Source organism: Trachurus trachurus (genome assembly GCF_905171665.1).
Source record: "Trachurus trachurus genome assembly, chromosome: 17".
Classification (NCBI taxonomy): Eukaryota; Metazoa; Chordata; class Actinopteri; order Carangiformes; family Carangidae; genus Trachurus; species Trachurus trachurus.
In genome coordinates this window covers 12,649,267-12,668,885 of record NC_139900.1, presented here as the reverse complement: position 1 = coordinate 12,668,885, position 19,619 = coordinate 12,649,267, and the positions used below count along the sequence as shown (strand labels likewise).

General features: G+C 42.4%; 1 protein-coding gene across 1 annotated transcript in view; it reads right to left on the bottom strand.

The window, feature by feature from the left end:
* The window catches only part of LOC311000447 (netrin-G1-like), a gene marked incomplete at its 3' end in the record, with an annotated part of 61,661 nt that extends 44,403 nt beyond the window's left edge, over positions 1-17,258 (bottom strand). The window contains exon 1 of the mRNA XM_083991163.1: positions 17,010-17,258. Within this exon, the coding sequence (XP_083847289.1) occupies positions 17,010-17,255 (246 nt within the window). The 5' untranslated portion in view covers positions 17,256-17,258. The remainder of the gene's footprint in view (positions 1-17,009) is intronic.
* Positions 17,259-19,619: the final 2,361 nt, after the last annotated feature.

Genomic DNA, 19,619 nt, shown 5'->3' with positions numbered 1-19,619 from the left:
TTTGTGTGTTCATGTTTTTTTGTGTGTACCTGTATATTTCTCCTGTGTATTAGGGCGGATGTGAGTGTATGTGTGTATATCTGTGTCTGTGTGTGTGTCTGAGCTTGGTCGTGTGAGGGATTAGATTCCCTCTGATGTCAGGATTCAATAAAAAGCTTTAACATTGCTATAATGAGAGGATGTTTAATTCTCTTTACTCGATCTCTCTGTTTCTCCCTCTCTCTCTCTGTACTGCAAAGCAGCCTGTGGATATAACACCGCCTGGTTGTGTGGTAAAAATTGATATCTTTCTTCTCAAGATACTTTATACAGAATACTTAACACGGGCGTGTGTGTGTGTGTGTGTGTGTGTGTGTGTGTGTGTGTAAAACAAACAAATCAGATGAATTTACAGGCATCTCTTTTGATCCTGTACAAATGGAGTATGACACTAACAATGCCTGGGTTGTATGTTTGATTCTTATTGGCTTTAGCTATGCTAAAAATATTCACACTCACTTTGGATAAAGTTGATTTCACCCATTTGACAAGACTCATATTGCGAGATTTATTAATGGTATGCTGCTTATATGCCAGTGCCAGCCACAATTTATGCTCAACATGTCATGTGTTCATGTTATGTTCACAACATTCGGTACTAAACTAGCCATTAATAATGACAAAGTATTACAGAACTGTACATTATGTGTAATATTTATCAGTTTTTACTAATGTTCACACAAATAAAATAACATTTTGTTGCTGGTTGTGAGTGCATATCAAAAATGTACTATGGAGTACAAAAGTCTGAGCCCACTTTCCCAATGGGAAACCATATACACATACATATACTGTGTATATACCAGATTCACAACATTAAAACTACTAACTTGTGGCTGATCTTTGTATGTTGTACAAATGATATGCCGTCCTTGTGAAAATCTTTAGGATCAATCTCATGTCTGCATATATCATAGAGCTAAAGACATGAGGCGTTTAGCTTAGTTTAGCGTAAATATGCAGAAGGAACACACAGACAACAGGCAGAAATAACTTCTGGAGCATCAATTTTGTGACTTTTTTCAGTGTAACTGAGTAGAACTGTTTGTCAATTAGACACCACGTTGGTAGAAAAGTCTATTGCATTCCTATCGATCCATATAGCTCGAAACAAACAAACAAAAAAGTATTATCCATTTGTAACCACATCTCCACCCTAACAATACATTGCATTATTGATTCTGACTCTTGCTGGTTTCATATAAGCAGCTTTCAAACATGTTAAAATCTGCTATTGAGGAATTCCAAGTGTTCTGAGGACACAGACTCAGTTCTCAGCCGTTTACAATGAGATGCAGGGGTCATTGCAGAAAAATTCATGGGATGAAATTGAGAGAGCCGGGGAAAAAAAAAGAATGAGACAGAGCGCGAGTGAAATTGCTGCATTGTTCATCAGTGTGTTAGCTCATAGCGTGTCAACTCCTCCTCCATCTTTTTCAATCTGCATAGTTATTAGAGGCTTTTATTAATTTGAAATGCCAAAGTGAGAAATAAAGCATTACTGAAATGTCACCCTTTCACTGAGCATGATAAAATCACACCAGCCACTTTTGTAAACGACCAGTCTTCCCCTCTGTACTTTTATCCCTACCTCTCTCTCCCTCCCTCTCTCTCTCTCTCCACAGCACAGTCTCTTTCACTCTTTCTCAGAGATCGATATGGCATGACAACATGATGGCTGGGTTTCCTAAGGGGAGGTGGGTCGCAACAGTTGCCTGTCATCTCGCCACTGTTTCTCTATTTCATTTCTTGCACCTTCAACGTAGTTCATGAATTCTCAAAATCAAGAAAAAAAAGGAGAAAACAACAACACAAAACTGCTTTGAAAGGCTTGACCTTTTCAAAAAAAAAAAAAAAAACCTTCCTACATTTTGACTACCTTTGGATTTTTACACAATACATAGCTGGTGTGCAATACATATTAACACCTTGAAGGGAATAGCTTAACATTTTGAGACATATGCCCATTTGTTTTCTTTTTTTCTAAGGGTAAAATGAAAATATCTATCAATCTAAAGTCTGTGTTTTTGGGCTGGTTTAGCATAATGACTGGAGGGAAACAGCTAGCATGAGTCTGTCCAAATTTATACCAAGATCTCTAAAAGCTCACTCAACAAATAAGAAATACACCTGCTTTGTTGCTGACAATTAGTAGAGAAGTTTGATGCAACTCTGTCAGGTTCACACTTCAAAAAAGGTCCACACTTATGAAACTCAGTGGTCACTATTCCTCATCTTTGTTTGTTAAACTATCATAATATAACCATTGGTTAAAGAGGAACTATTTAAGTCTGTTCGCTTTTCCGCTGTGCATCCCTCCCATGTGCATTTGTTTACAACGAAGCAGGCGAGAAATCAATCAATAAAGTAAAGGTAAATAACGTTAGGCCTATATGATATAGGCTACGACGTTACGATGAGTATGTGTAGTTTAATCCCTCATAAACAAGAGATTACGGGCCTTTGTGTCGCAGTGCCGCAGAGACGAGAGCTGGGACACGGGGGCAGCGGCCCCAATCTTACAAGGTTGGTTTTCAGCCCGGAGACAATACAAGTGACACTCATGTGGAAGGCAGAGAGCCTCCATCTCCCTCGTAACAAGTTAAACCATTTATTAAACCATCACAATTAGTCTAAAGCTGCTTAATTAAGGTAAAAATGTAGCATAGATAAGATACATTTCCTGCTGCTCTTTATGCTAAATTGAGCTTAAATATTCAGTCTTTTAGCTCTTTATGCTAAATTGAGCTTATGGCCTCACACAGTTGCTAAAGCTTGGAAGTTACATGTCCAAGCTTTAGCAACAGATGCTACATAGTACGTAGAAGCACTGGGGATGGAAAATTGACTCACTGAGTAGCCTAAACTCTGAAACTTTTGTTTTTTACAGTTCTGTTTTTCAAAGGTAAATAAAAATGATAGATCATGTATAAGACAGCTTTGGAAGAATTGGCAGATGAAGAAAGTCATATGCTAGCTATTCTCCACTTCCTGTTTTTATGCTAAGCTAACCATGTTTTAGATACAACATTCATTTTCTTATCTCACTCATGGAAAGACAGCAATTTAACATCATCTCCAAAATGTTCTTTTTCTACACAAGGGCACTGCAATATAAATTTCTGTTAATGTAGGCTATAATATTATAATTATATAATATTCAAAGAGAGATCATGATCTATGTTATTATGTTAAATGGGTGAATTAGACATTTTAAAAGATGACAGGATCTGTAGCCGAGCACCAACACCTACTTTTCAAGTTAAGGCTTTCAAAGCCTTCTTCTCCCATGAGAGAACTGCCTGATTGCTTGACACTCCTCAGACTGGCAAAAATTACAGACAGTGTCTTGAGGGAGGGGAAGTCCTTCACACTCACATGCACTTCGCTGCTAAAGAAAAAAAATAATAAAATAACATAACTTTGGCAGATGGGTGAGCCAAGTTGAATTTTTTTTTTTTTTGGGCAGCAACCGAGAACCAGGCTGCCAAATAGCTTTTGAGTAATTCAATTACTGTATCTTTTACAAGAATCCCATTCAGCTTGTCAAGCGTAAAAGGAGGCTGAATGGACATGCAAGCACTGAAGACTATGAAAGCGAAAATAATTCAATTTAATGGTCAAGGAATTCCCTTTTATTTCCAAAATTACAATGTGGACAGTTCAGTTACCCTCTTATTTCATTATTGAAAAGAAAGAAGAGCTGAGATGGACATGACAAAAACAGGAGGCAAAGGAAGCTCTCAGGGAGAATTCAAACTAAAAGTAACTTAAAGCAGAAGTAAGTGATATATTTGTGTTAATATAAGTCTTAAATAGTTATATCTTCCGACAGCAATCACTTACATAGAGTGTTTGGTCTGAAACACGGGTCTCTCAGTCACTCTGCTCTGCTGTAAGCCGAGGAGAAAACACTTATCGTATCCTACAGTTTTTATCCAATGAGGAGAGAGAACGGCATGCAGGGCTGTGTGTGCAGCCAAGGGACGCCGTGAATGTGGCGACGTAGGGACGAGGACTGTTATGGTGCGTTCAAGGAAACTCGTATTTTTCCGACCGTGAAGTCATACCAGTTCAATCGTCGAGTTCACCGGTCGGAAGTTACGAGTGGCCGTTATAGTGACTTTCACCGGTAAAACAGGTCGGAAAAACACGAGTGGGTTGCCTGGAACGCTACAAAGTCGTAAGTTGTGACTTGAAGCTGTAATTTACTATTTCAAAAGCCTGCCTGGAACGCAGCATTAGCGAAAACGACCGGACCACTTACTTCTGCTTTAACTTCACGGGTCACTACAACGTCATCTCTAGGAAAGCGCTTCGTTGAAAGCTCATGACTGTCATTCTCTAAGAACTGCTGTCTCACCGGTATTGACAGGCACCATACACACTGAAGTAACAAATTCTTTCCTGTGTAGTGAGGTGTAAGACAAACATGGTGATTCACAGATGAAACATTCATGCTTGTAATATGCCTTTGCCAGTGAAGCGACAAAAATGCGTTGGCATGTATGTCTGCATCAAATTAGTTAAATGTGGCTGAACGATGAGGAGGAGAGGATGCTGAGTCATTTCGTGAGGTAATAGGATTTCCTTTGAATCATTCCAAAATACCATCTTATCTCCTGCAATTTGGGACCTCAAGCAAATGCTAACGAGATTCGTCTTTGTCACCCTGTTTTTAAATTCAAACCTAGAGGGAACAAAGAAGATTTAATATTCTATGTAAAGTTTATTGATGTTGAGTTGAGGAGATGAGAAGTGGGGATTTCAGTCGATTCACTTCCACTTTGCTTATTTCAAAACCTGGAGCAAGGTTAGGCAAACTTTTGTGTAAAAAGTAGAAATGTCCAAATATCACACAGTGTCCCAGTTTTTTGTGCCGCAAGATTCTTCTGCTGCGTACAGTATAGCTTTTTATAACTGATTAATAACTACCTGAAACCATCCAGAACGCCAACTGACTTTTAAATAGATAATACTCTAAAGACAAGGCTGGGAACAGGCTGTTGGATGGTAAAATAATTGAACTGTGCTTGGTTCACTGATAACACATTACATGATTTCTGTGAGCTGGAGTTCAAAATTTCCAATCTGGTTCCCTCCCATGGTGCATGAAGCCACTAAAACACCAACACTTTCAATATTCAGATGATGCAAATTTTTCACCAGCTAAAAGGTTTGAGTCATTACAAGTCATCCTCTGGTAACAATGAATGTACTGTATGTAGCCATCCATTCAACAGTAAGTAGTTGAAAGAGAAGAAAGGAAAACCGATGAGCTACTAGCACCTCTTTAAATTCCATGGAAATACATAGAATAGTTGTTGATGTATTATTTTTTTATCCATGAATATCCATGTTATGATTTCACAATCCAACATCAGTAGGATCCACCCTCTGGGGATCATAATATCCATGCAGTAGCCTATCGTATCACAATAATATGTGTAGTAATATAAAAGTAATGTTTTTACTAATGTAAAAGTGTTCTGAATGGTGAGTTTTATCATGACTGTGTTTTCATGAGAGTCAAATAGTCAATGTAAAATGTGGTGGATAATTCTTGCTGAGTAATTGGTTTAACTGGATTTCAAATCTGTTGGATAACAGATCAAAAATATTTAAGTCTGGACCAAACCTTGAAGGATCAAATTTTATTACTATATATTTCATATAAACTGAGTGGGGAAACCTTGAGTGCTATCCTGTTGTTATGTATTTCTGTATTGGAAATAACTGTCCTCCTCCTGTGTGGTGGGGGAGGCGCTGTTTCCCTGGTGCCTTGGTTTTCTTTCCCCATTTTTGCCTTTCAGGTCAGGTCCCATCCAGGTGCACGGGATTGGGTCTGATTGCCTGAGAGGGTATTTAAAGAGGGGATTCCAGGGCCGCCATTCTCTCTCCTTCCCTGCCTGCGACAACAACGGCCAACCATTGTTCCTTAGTTGTTTCTTGTTACTTTGCACATTATTCTCTTTAGTTACTTTGTACTTTAGGGCCTTGATTTTAATAAATACACTAAATGGTTTACCTGTGTGGTCTCCCTAATTGTTGTGACCTACCGTGAGCCAGGTGGTCGTAACAAATGGGGGCTCGTCCGGGATATTGGTAAGGTTGTCAGTACCTTACTAATGCCTGGATAGTTCGGTAGTACTTGTGGTAGGAGACTCACAGTGTTTGGTTAGTTTGCTTGATTGCTTAATAAGTGGTTGATCTTGGTTTGGTGTAGTATTGGTTATTGATTTGGCCTGTTTGGTTTGCCGTATTAAACCTTGATTTGCTTGGCTTGCAGCAGGGGAGGACTGTGGGCGCTATCCTCCTTTGATTGGTGACCTGGTTACCGGTTATAATCCTCAGCTGGAGGGTGAGTAGACGGGGTTACTGTTGTCGCCCACCTTTTGTCTGAAGCGTGTGGTTTAGATACCATGAGCTACGTGAACCCCCGTGGTAGGAGGAGAAGCGCTTAACGCTTGTTTGTTTTTTTTGTTTGTTGTTTTAGTTTGTTGTTTTTGGTGTGCTGTAAGCCGGGGCGCTATTCAGCAGTACCAGTAGGGTGCTGTTGGTAGTTAAGCTGCTATGAGTGCACTGAAGACTAGGTTGTGGTTAGTCAGGGATCTTTTGTTGAGTTAGACGCGGGGCAGCTCTTTCGCTTCATTCGCTCGCTAAGTAAAGCTACTCACCGTCCTATGTTGGGGTATTATAGCTGATAACAGGGTCTTTTGTCTATACTTGTTAATATGATAGTGATGGCCTGGTAAATGTTGTTTTGAATTTGGTTTGAGGTTGTGGCTTTGGTTGCCTATTGATTACTGGGTATCAGTTACTGGTTGGGCGTTTGTAGCCATAAGAGTTTTGGTGAAATGGATCCTGTGAGGGAATTTTTGGGAGCCCCATCAGTTAAGTTGTTACTGCAGTTAAAGGATGGAGGATTGTGTGGATGCAGTGGGATCTGCCAGATATGTGAGTAAATTTGATCTGCTAAAGGGCTACTGGCAGGTCCCACTAACTCCCCGTGCCCAAGAGATCTCCGCGTTCATCACACCATCCGGCCTTTACTCCTACAAGGTTATGAGTTTTGGGTTACGGAATGCGCCCGCCACTTTTCAGCGCTTGATGAACGGGGTAGTAGCAGGGCTGGAGGGCGTAGCCGTATACCTAGATGATGTCGTAGTTTACAGCGATACTTGGGAGCAGCACATGAATCGTGTACATGCGCTGTTGGTACGACTCCAGGAGGCCAACCTCACGGTTAACTTAGCCAAGTGTGAATTTGCCAGGGCTACAGTAACCTACCTGGGGAAAGTAGTGGGCCAGGGTCAGGTGAAGCCAGTGAGGGCCAAGGTCCAAGCCATCGATCGGTTCCCACCTCCTGTTTCCAAGACTGAGCTTAGACGCTTCTTAGGAATGGTCGGCTATTATAGAAGTTTCTGTCCAAACTTCTCCACGGTGGTTGCCCCACTGACCGGCCTACTGCAGGAGAAGGTTAGGTTTGAGTGGTCTTCTGCCAGCCAGCAGGCTTTTGACCAGGTGAAGATGCTGTTGAGTACAGCTCCTGTCCTGGCAGCGCCTAGACTAGATCAGCCATTCAGGTTACAAGTAGATGCTAGTCAGGTTGGGGCTGGGGGTGTCCTTTTGCAGACTGATGGTGAAGGGGTGGATCGGCCAGTCAGCTATTTTTCAAGGAAGTTTAACCGCCACCAGCTAAACTACTCGACGATAGAGAAGGAAGCGTTAGCGCTGGTGTGGGCTCTGCAGCATTTTGATGTGTATGTGGGAGGGGGAGTCCATCCAGTAGTCGTGTATTCAGACCACAATCCCCTAACCTTCCTTCACTCTTTGCAGAGTCCGAGCCAGCGGCTGATGAGGTGGACGCTCTTTCTACAGCCTTACAACCTGAGCATCCGGCACATACGTGGTGTGGACAACGTCATTGCCGATGCGTTGTCACGTGCGCCAGAGGGGTTGGAGTGAGCCGGTTCCTCCCCTTTCAGTTGCTCCTCACAATATCCCATCTAACCTTGTCTTTCCTCCTTAAAGATGCTCTCCCGGTACCAGGAGTTGCGGGTGGCTGGGCAGCGGTGGGTGGAGGTGTGTAGGGGTGAACCAGCAAGGTGGAGTCCGACCCCAATTGACCATGAGTTCTTGGTGGAAGGTGCTGTGGGGGACATTTGTAGTTTTTCTTTTCTAGCTTTGTTATGTACATAGTCAAACTAGCTACCACTAGTAAATGGCAATAGTGGGTTATCTTTTTTTTGTTGGTGTAGGCAGTACTGAAGCCTTATTTGCAGAGGCCATGGTGTTGGGCCTCTGTTTTAAGGGGGAGGGTGTTATGTATTTCTGTATTGGAAATAACTGTCCTCCTCCTGTGTGGTGGGGGAGGCGCTGTTTCCCTGGTGCCTTGGTTTTCTTTCCCCATTTTTGCCTTTCAGGTCAGGTCCCATCCAGGTGCACGGGATTGGGTCTGATTGCCTGAGAGGGTATTTAAAGAGGGGATTCCAGGGCCGCCATTCTCTCTCCTTCCCTGCCTGCGACAACAACGGCCAACCATTGTTCCTTAGTTGTTTCTTGTTACTTTGCACATTATTCTCTTTAGTTACTTTGTACTTTAGGGCCTTGATTTTAATAAATACACTAAATGGTTTACCTGTGTGGTCTCCCTAATTGTTGTGACCTACCGTGAGCCAGGTGGTCGTAACACCTGTGTACTACGAAATACGTGATTTCACATATCTCAGCCTCACCTACCTACCTGATGTGAATGAAGGCTTGAGGATTTCCACAAGATTGAAAATAAAATTCTGCGGGTTGCAACATTGCTTGGCCATGTAATAACGATACTGCCATGTCTTCCGATAGTTCTGCTGAATCTTACTCCCTGCTTTATTTGAATTAAACGTGCCTCGAAACCAGTTGGGTTAAGTAGAAAAGTGTGTCACATTTTCGGGTCATCACATCAAACACGGTGGGCAAACATAATCTCGCAAAATATCAAGGTTTGACGTACGCCATGCCAAGACAACTTGACTCTTATCATATGTCAGTTTGCACTATAAGGGCTTTACAATGTGTGAGCGGCACTGAGCTGCAACTGTTCATAGAACTCTCTGTTTTCAGTTCAGATATTAGGTGACTTGAACGGGTAAGAATAATGTATGTGCATTTCAAACATTTGCATTACAAAGTGTGTAATTTCAGTTTATGTGCAACAACAGGAAAACTTAAATTATTATCATTTTTGCTGACGAAGCAAGAGTCCTGAATACACTTCTGCATATAGTTATATGCACTCAATTTCAGACAGCAAACATGCATTCAAATGTTAAGCTGTCCAGAAAGACTGTATTGTCGAACCACAAAGCCCATCACTTTTTTATATATATATCTCTATGCATAATTCATCTGTCTTTGTATTTACAACCCTGTAAGAATTAACCTGTCACAGATCCCTGGGAATAATGCCAACATATCTCTATCTGTCAAGTGCTCACCTTATATGGAGCATTCAACCTCCACATGTTCAAAGAAAGCCAGGATATTATGCATCATCAGCTGACAGAAAACAAGGGACAGGGAAATTAAAAAGCCAGGAGACAAAAGAGGTGGCAGGCAAGTGAAAGAATAAATGATGACTCCCCCCTTCTCCTGGAGTCAGGGGACATGTTGCATGTCATCTCGGTGTCTTGGTACGCAGTGGTGCGGTGATGATGTGCTGGGCAGGGCCAGTTCAGAACAGAGTCAAGGGCACCGGGGTGACGGGAAGCTAAACGCTCCAACTGTTCCCTGTCTCCAAACAAATATATGGATGAGTGAATCCCCCCCCTCCTCAACAAGAAGGGAAGGGTGCAGAGATCAAAGAGGGGCAATAGCAGTTTCAGTTTTGACCTCTGAACTGCTTGGTTGTATCAGCCACTAGAAACTGACACTGCTGTTATGACATTGATGCTCCGACTGGTCTGGCACCAACAGAGGAAGTTATTTACTAGATAAGACACTACTGCATTAACTGTATTTTATATCCATCCATGGCATATCCAAATTCTGGGTGTGAAATTCATTGTGGCGACAATCATCGAGGCCAATGGCCATACTCAAGTATTAATTTACTCACCTAGCGCACATTTGCCGTTCTGTATGCCTACCATGGGAAAGTATAGAACCGGATTAACACTCTGTATCCACTGGCATCGGAATAAAGTCCGCAGCGAGAGACGTCATATCCTAATTTTTGAACCTGGACAGGAGCGAAGAGCCTTTGGGCCTGTGTGTCCTTTGGGGACGCTGGAGGCAGATCCATAAACCGAGGAGACGCAGATTGACTTACACAGACCACTGACCGGAGGTAAAACAAATTCTGATGTTTCTTGTTTGGCTGTGAAATGTATGTGGACTGCGAAAAATCCGGATTGGAGTTGTCTGTTTGGGTGGATCTGGACTCATGACATGGACTGTTGACAGGTGTTGTGCCGAAAAGAGACTGCCAGCCGAAAAACGACTGCCCCCCACTAACTCAGGATTGCACGGGGTGATATTGAACAAATTCACAACTTACTGTAGGCCTACTTGTTGTGGATCCTTGATAATTAGCACATAAGTAATTTGTCGTTATGTAATTGCTATTTAATATGACATCAAGGGTTTCTGCATGAATTAATTCATCCAAATCACTGGAGAGATACAGGGCGCAGTCATTTTTCAGCAATCACTCACATTTTGGCAAGCCCCCGCCGATAAGTGACTGCCCCCTGTAACTCAGGATTGTAATGGGTGATATTCACAGAATTTTCTGGAGTGATAGTAGAGGGCATCAGATACACGTACAGTAAATTTGGTCAATGTCACCCCTTGCATTCCTGAGTGGGGACAGTCACTTTTCAGCAAGACCCCGCCGAGAAAGGGCAGTTGTTTTTCGCCAGGCAGTCTCTTTTCGGCACGACACCGGGAAACTATGGACTGAACTTTGGAGATGTACTTGCTTCACACACACACAAATTGAACAAGCACCCGTTTGTTACTGGATACATTTATGGAACTGTGGTGTTTTCATTGAGGAATTCTGAATGCACTGATGAGTTGACTGACTGGAGCTGTAGTTGAGTTATTCATTGTGTTAGGATTTATTTTATGCAAAGGGTTATCTGGTTCTGATTCTGTTACTCTTTTGTACAGTTGTTGATCTCCTTATTTACTTTATTGTTTATTTGTCAGACTTTGAGTCTGACTGGAACCCCAACTTCTTAAGGTAAAAACTGCTACAGTATGCTCTAGATTGTAATTGGTGAGGCTGGGCTCACACTTCAAGGTCTGATTGGCTCTGTCTCTGTATACAATATGTGATTGTTGATCTGAAGGTCATCAGTTTGATTCTCATATTGACAGAGATATCACCAGAGAATCTAATGCAATCAGCGAACAGAGGGAATGGCTGAGAACAAAAATGTTGAAGGTTATGCGCTAAGTTGGAAGTTGTAGTTCACACATAATGGCAGCGGAGATGGATGTTTACGAAGACATTTGTTCCTTCCTGTTGTGTTGTGGCAACGCTGCTGTCGTTAATGGACATCTAGCACACGCTTGCTTTGCTCTGCTCATTGCAATGGGGGATGGTTGTTGTTTGCAGCGTGCAGCAGCTTCATTGCGTTTCGGCACATTACATACGTCACGACCAAATGTTAGCGATTGTGTGAAGGCCGATCCAGTAGTTGGAGAGTGGCAAGTCTCTTTGCACAAATGAAATCAAGGGCAAGAGACTGGTTAGGACCAGGCTCACTACAGGTTTCACTGATAATGCAAAAACAATGACGATCCATGAGTTTCTCAAACCACAATTCACTGATCTCCACAGCACAAACTACTGATTGAGGAGGTGTTTTGGTCATTTGTGGGTGGGTTTTTGGTCACCCTCAACTGTGACAAATATCTGGGCCATTATCTGTTACAGTCATGGTGCCATGTTCAGGCTAGTTGCTAACAATCTGTCTGCTGTTTGCTGCTTGAAGGAGCAAAGCTTCAGCGGTTTTGGGGATTTTTTTGGCTGAAATCCACAAGATTGATGACAACGTGGGAGAATGAACCAAAACCACCTCTGCTCTCTCTCTCTAACAGTATTTTCTGATCTGACACTTCTATTGGCAGGATGACATAATTTGTCTTTGCTTCCAAAATCATTGCAATCAGTCCAGTTACATCATCCAGAACTGTCCAGGACTGTGAGTGTAATTTTCAGGCAGTGGTTACATTTCCTCAAGAGTTTAACATACAGAACTAGTTAGCAGTTTATACACAGACATTGTGCGAGGCATTCTGCAGATTCACTGTTTCTGTTCATGACCTCTCAGCCTATGCAGCAAAGGTTGCTTCCCTTTCTCCGCTCTATAATCTATTTCTCTTTCTAAAGTCGATTACGTCAGTTCTTGTGGGCATGTAAGACACAGATTGAAAGTTCACAATGGCTCCCATCATTGCCAGCAAAGATAAGTCTGCTGCACTGACTGTCAATAACGTGGCAGTCTCCGAGCAGCTTAGTGGGAGCTCTCAACTCGTCTTTCCTCCCTAAGCCCCCGAGGGGGCCGTGTGGTGAACTGGCAGCCAAAACTCCTTTCATCCATTCTGAGAAAACGGAATAAAGTTCAGAGGAATTACAAGAATCAACCCAGTTAAACTCAGAGTAGCTGGAATCAACGCCATTACTGAATCAGTCTTACAGATTTATACAATTGCCAACATGATGCAGATGAATCAGCATGGCAGCAGATACTGTTGAGCATGTGGGCCGATGACACCTGACTCACATTCATTCATTTCGATCCAGAGCCAGATCACTGAAGATGCTGTGGGAGAACAGAGTTTGCCTGCCATGTTTCCAAACCACCAAACCACTGGGTGAGAAGTTTCTATAATCAGTATAGGGCACTGATTCAAAAACTACTCCTCTACGGCAACCACAGTTAGAGGGGCTTGACAGGGTGGTCTGCCTAACAAAACAGAATTTATTCACCCAGCATATTCAGATGGTGAAAATTTTAAGACGCTGTGGCAGCCATCTGCCAAATGCTTATTTATTTTTTGTGGAATAAACATGTCCATGCCCATTACTTGGCTACTACAAATGATTTGGTTTGACTGTGAAGTGCATGAAAATTAAACCTCTTCTCTCAATATCTATGTAATGGCCTGCCACTTTTGTGAATTGCCGTTAAATCCCCCAAAGCCAACCTGATTTAGACTTTAGAGAGTGAGAGAAGTGCTGTAATTAAAAACACTCTCATGTCTGTTCACCATATCAAAAGTGATTATGAGAGCTTTTAGATGCAGATGTCTTTCAGCAGGCGTTCTTCAGCATTAACAGCTATTGTTCATTAGGGCCCATGTGGTGCAATAGTGTAGTAATTGTTTCGCCTACCACCATTCAAATGGGTCTAATTAGATAATTTGCGTTAATGCTGAATATTAAAAATGTCTTTTTTTTCCATTAATTAAAACAAGAAGCATGACGAAGGAATTTCTACACGTAATAACAAGAGTTATAATATATATCAATTAATACAACCACATGACTTTGCTCTTATTTTACAGTATACATGTATATGCTTGCCCACTGCCTGTATACTGATGTTGAATGATAGTGAGTGACGGTGCCACAGTGCACCACAGGAGAACAGCCTTAATACCAACACATACTGAAGAACCCCTGAAGGTCTGCAGCTAAAAATAAAAAAACAGGGCTAACTCCCTGATGCAGAACACCTGTCCTAGACACTGTTTATCCTGGGCTCTCTTTATCGCGTGTCCTGAACATTCAAGAAAAAAACAGGGCTGAAATTTGAAGGTATCTTTGCCATTTCCTCCAAAGAGGAAACAACCTCAAACCTTAAGATGTAAAATATCCATTCTTGAATGATTAATGCCCTTTTCAAGAGCACAGACTCTGTCAAAACTATATTTGGCAGAGCCCAGTTTGGACTTTAAAAAAAAAAAAAAAAAAACCTGTAAGTGACGGAGAAGCCAAAGGAAGGGGTGAGCCATCCAGGATTTTTTTGACCATCCAATATGAGGCAAACCAGCTCCTGAGGAAACTGATTAGACTGGGCTCACAACTGCAGGCAATGTAGTGATTGGCTAAAAGAGCTCATTTGCATGCTCCTCTCATCTCCAACAAACTCTCAGGAAGCACCGGTGGATAAGGTCACTGGTGTCAGTCTGCCTGTGTGCCAGCTGAGAATGTAAACAGATCAAACGCACAACAGCCATTTAAGTGAGTGCAGGTGGAGCCTGTGTTCTTGATCATCTGGACAATGGTGACCTCAGATCCATGTCACAGACAGTGACAGACACGCTGACAGTCAGATGTAGGGACAGCTGAAAAACTGCATAATCTTGTAGTCAAATCAGTAATTTGTTGGTTAAACTACTTCAACTGCTTTCAGATTGTCAGATTAAGGACTTTTTTTGTTTAGTTGCACTATTCGATAAGGTTTTGGAAAGTCCAGGTCAGAAGATTTTGGCCAACCAATATTAGATTTAGTTTTTTAGATTAGTTTTTTGTTTTGTTTTTTCGGTTAGAAATCAAAACTATTGGACTGAAACAGAATGTTTTGCCTGAAGATGGCACTAAGTGGAAAGTGAAGGCATCATCAAACCTCAACCTGAGGGAACATGGCAATCTGTCCAATCAAAACACATCACCCAAAACCACAGATGTCAATCTTAATGAGATGCCAAATAAAAAGTGACAGAATCATCAAAGTTGTTAAAGCCTTCAGAGGCGATTTTTTTTTTCTCAGACAGCTCTTGTAGATATTGATTTATATCAATGGATGTAAGTGGATTTTTCAGGAAGGCTCTGGGAATACGAATGCCTTCACTAAATTTCAAATCCATCCAAAAGTAGTAGAGATGTTTCAATCTGATGGCCAACTGAGTAAGCATAATACCTCTGTGCTAGCCTGGCTTGAAAAAAAAATAAAAACAACAAACTCTGACACTAAAGTCCCACAACACATAACTCTGAGAATTACATCAGCTCTTGATGTGACAATATCCCAGCACCAGAACAATCAGGATAACCACATCATCCCTGGTGTGCTGTGTAGGTGAGCACTCCTAGGTAGACACTACACTACCATTACTGTTGTGTTAGACCAAGGACCAGTGTCATATTTTATTGTCAGCACCCGGTGTAATTGGTTAGAGTAATACAGTTTTCTTAGATCCTTAGAACTGGTAGATAATAAAGTTTCCAAATTTGCTGTTAGTAGGGTTTCATCTACTGTATACCCTGAAAGAGAGAAATAATGCCATAGAAGTCAGAATAAAATGTGTTGAAAATACATAAGCAGTATAACATTATGTCTAAATAAACAAAAACAGATCAGGTCAGGATAATGACCCAGGTTTCCTTAACTACCGACTATTACTGTGATGAAGTGAAGTAACCGTCCAACCACAGTGCCTCTCTTTGTCTCTATTTTGGCTCTTTATGCTCCCTGTGTTACGTTAATGTTGTGTATTCAGGATAATCTACTGGGCTGATAAAGGTTTTACAGTTTGTTTTGATATAAAGCTTTGCAAGACGTCACACGCGACTGGGGACCGGCTCCTTTTTCATCCAACAGTGGCATTAAATGTCTCAATGCCATCTGGAGCTGCAAGAATAAAAAAAAAACTCTCCTTTTAAAGATGCCCATTTTAATTGGTAAATATTTACTTGCAGGAGCTCTCAGTGGGCACGCACACAACTTCTAATAAAGTGCTTTAAAGCCTGTGGGTTCTTGCTGCCTGCTTTGAGTGTGACTCTAAACAAATGCAACCTGGGGTTGCACTGTTGATAACGGTTGATAAGGGCCAACAAAACACAACACTGTAAACGCTGCAGTGAACATGCAGAGCATATGAACTGTGTCACTACAATTACCTTGTCACTCTTTACTCTGATCCCTCCCTGTGTGTGTGTGTGTGTGTGTGTGTGTGTGTGTGTGTGTGTGTGTGTGTGTGTGTGTGTGTGTGTGTGTGTGTGTGCGTGCGTGCGTGCGTGCGTGCGTGCGTGCGTGCGTGCGTGCGTGCGTGCGTGCGTGCGTGCGTGCGTGCGTGCGTGCGTGCGTGCGTGCGTGCGTGCAAAACCATTTGTAGTGTTTCATGGGACGCTGCAGCAATCATGTGTACAACTACTGTATGACTGTGTGCATTTGCATATACGTTGCATCATTGAGTGTAACATTATGCTATTTTTGACCAGCTGCTTGAATATTGATATATTTCCATATTCAAAAATAGAAATTTCCAAAATAGAAAGAGAGAGCCTCAGAAGATTTAAGTATGCAAAGAATTGGACACGTTGGAGGAAGGAAAATCTGGTTACAATTCTACAAAGATTTGCAACTTTTTGAAAAAGAATACGGAAATGAAAAAGTAAATTTTCTTTCCCTTGTGTCCAAAATATTGTCTCCCATCCACAGGGGAAAATACCTGACAAGAAAAACATCAGCACTGTGGAAACTGTGACACTTTTCATTTGACTCAGCAACACAGATATGGTCAGAAGAGTGTGTTGGTTCACAGTAACTCATCCTCTACAACCTGTTGTGTTTCTACTTTTGTGAGTCTGTGTGAATGTGTAACGCTGACAGTGACTCTTGTGCTGTATTATTCCCAGTGTGTATGTGCATAGCGGTGTGCACATGTCTCTCTCTCTACACCTGCTTGTGCCTGTTTTGTCTGAATGCATTCCCAGGATCGTAGTGTATAAATGCATGTCAGCATTCAGTTAGGTGTGTGTATGTCAAAGCATGCGTGTGTGCTGCTGCATGTTAGCACTTGTATCCTAATACACACTGGATGTGTCTGTACATTAATCTCTGCTGCAGCAGTGGCGCGTTGCCTTGTTATGTACTGCTCTCTATCCCTGACCCAGTATGCTGTGAGATCCTGTCTCCAGCCTCATTTGTCTCCATCAGGGGACAGCCGAGGTTACGACTCACCAAAGCGCAATACGTTTCTGGTGGATCTCCACACGTGATGTTTGGGGGGTCGAGGGACACTCGCAGGTACTTTGTCATGTCGGTGGCTTCCGGCTGACAGGCCATGTAGTCCCACACCACGCCTTCCTCTGTATAGATCTGGGACTTGCACACGTCATAGTGTCCCCAGGCTGCTGGGTAATGTTGCATGGCATGTGCCACACTGGTGCAGACAGTTTGCAGAATGAACAATATGGGCCAAAGCATCGCTGATCTTATTCTGTGTGGTTTCTGTGGAACCCTACTTTTTCTTTTGCTGTTTTTGTTCTTTTTTTCTGAGTGCGTATGCGTTTGCAGCCGCTGCTTCGTCGCAGAGATGGCGATATCACTGAGAGGTTTCTAAATGAACGACAGCTTTGAACGGTGCATTGAAGGATTCGGGGACTGTGGCAGCATGTTGCTACTTCGGCGTCAGCAGCTTCGGGCAACGATTAGCCTCCATTCAGTTATTTTGTCTTCGACCGCCGTCGCTTGCGCCTGGCTGATGAGGTGTGTCAACAAGTGAGTTTCTCCAGAAGTGTCGAACGTCGGCGCAAGGGGTCAGCTGACGGTCAGACGTGATGAGCAGCGGGGAGCGACACTCCTCATAAGTCAGTGGCTGACAGATGTTTTAGCCTGATCTCTCGTCAATTGGGTTTCTTTCTTTTGCCACAAGCAGCATCCTAAAGGACAGAGGGAAAAAAGACAGTGCGGTGAATAAAATAGAATAGATCACATCACACAGAAACACTTGAGACACTGTATTAAAATATTAACAGAGGCTCAACGTGGTTTAAGGGCACTGAGGTGGATAATCTATCACACCCATCCATAATGTACACACAAACACAACACAGGGTCCCGCTGTTTATATGTATTCCTCAATAATAACCTTGCCAAAATCACTGTATACAATTCAAATCAAGTCTGCTCTGCAAAGCCTAAGCTCCACTTGATTTTCATACAAAAAGGCTCATTTCCATGTGTCAAGTCACTGCATTTAAGTTATTGCTTTCCCCCGACTCCTGCTCCTTTATAGCCAAAGGTGGAGCTTTGTTTGTCCCAGTGCCTTCAGAGGCGTTTTGGGAGATATTAAAGCAAAATTGGGAGACAGAAATGGTCTATTTGAGGGATCGTAGGTTTTTCAGAGCTATCACAAGCCATCAGTCAAATGGCCTAACTCGTCAGGTAATGGTGCCTGGCAGCAGTCAGCGGAGACCCACACGATCTCCGTGTCTCAGGTAAAAATTGTATGTGGGCGTGGGGGAAATAAATTGGAGCAGCTATATGCAGTCCTCGGATGGCCCGAGGTTTTACCTTAGTGGAGAGGAGTTAATGTTCCTAGGAGATGCGCATTCATTTCAAATTTACCTCCTGCCTATTTAGGGCACAGTTTTAAGAAACATAATACAGTTCCTTGTTTACAACTGCTTACAAGTTTGTAGTATGGCATTTCATTAATTCTAATGTCATCTGAGGCTTTAAAAATGTCTACCGTGCACGGTGTACGTCTGCTCAAGCAGTAGGGGGTAAAACGCCTCGCACAACGGCAATTTAGCAGCACTTGTTGAGGGAAAAAGTCTACTGTTATTCATTCAATTTCTCTGCCCAGATTCCTCCCCAGCTGATACATGCAACTAAACCTGAGCGTTTCCGGTCTGCAGCTTTATTCTCTCCCCTTCTCCACCGCTCTCTGCTGAAATAAAACATTTCTAGGTAAGCTGGGGCTTGAGGCGTGTGGAGAGTCTTTTTATGTTCAGCCGAAAGAGCCACTGTTGAAATCGTGTGGGAAAAATCACTCCATTATCAGGGGGCTATCAAGTCAAGTCGCATTAGTTAATGAAAAGATTTCAATAAAAAGTGTTTTGATATGACATGCTCTTAATGAGTTGCTGTGCACGCATGCAGGCCGGTCTCTGTGCTGCCACATTGAAAGCTTAGAATTCAGTATTTTAACTTGACTGTCTTGTCTTGGCCTGAAAATTGAATAGGTTTTGACCACATCTAAGGCAATTACTGCTTTTCCCTTCTCCCAACCTAATGCCCCCTTTTTTACAAAATGACTCCGGGCCTGAATACATCACAACTGTAATGAAAGATGTTCATCTGAGCCGCAGAAATTAAATGTGCTGCTTTTCAGACCCGACAGACCCTTCAAAGTGAGTCGTGTCAGGAGGTGTGGATGGTGGGCTCCGTTTGACAGACCTCTATCGAGAGAAAGGAAGAAACTAGTGAGGAGAGGGAGGGGAGGGGACGGGGAGTGAGAGAGAGGAGAAATTTGGCTCTTTAAATGTGCTCATGTCAATCAACAAGACTCCTAAGAAGAGAGGCCAATTACAAATTTGATAACACGTCTGACGCTCCGAGTGATGAATAAGCCATTTCTTTCATGAGGATGTGTAAATGAAATGTCATAAATATATATGTCAGCCCCTGATCAGAAATGCGTCATGAGGTGGACCGCTCTCATCTTGCATGCTCTCTCTCTCACACACACTCACACACACATGCACAGGCACACACACACACACACACACACACACACCTAGATAAAGGCCTATTTCATAATACCGAAGTTGACTTTCATTATAA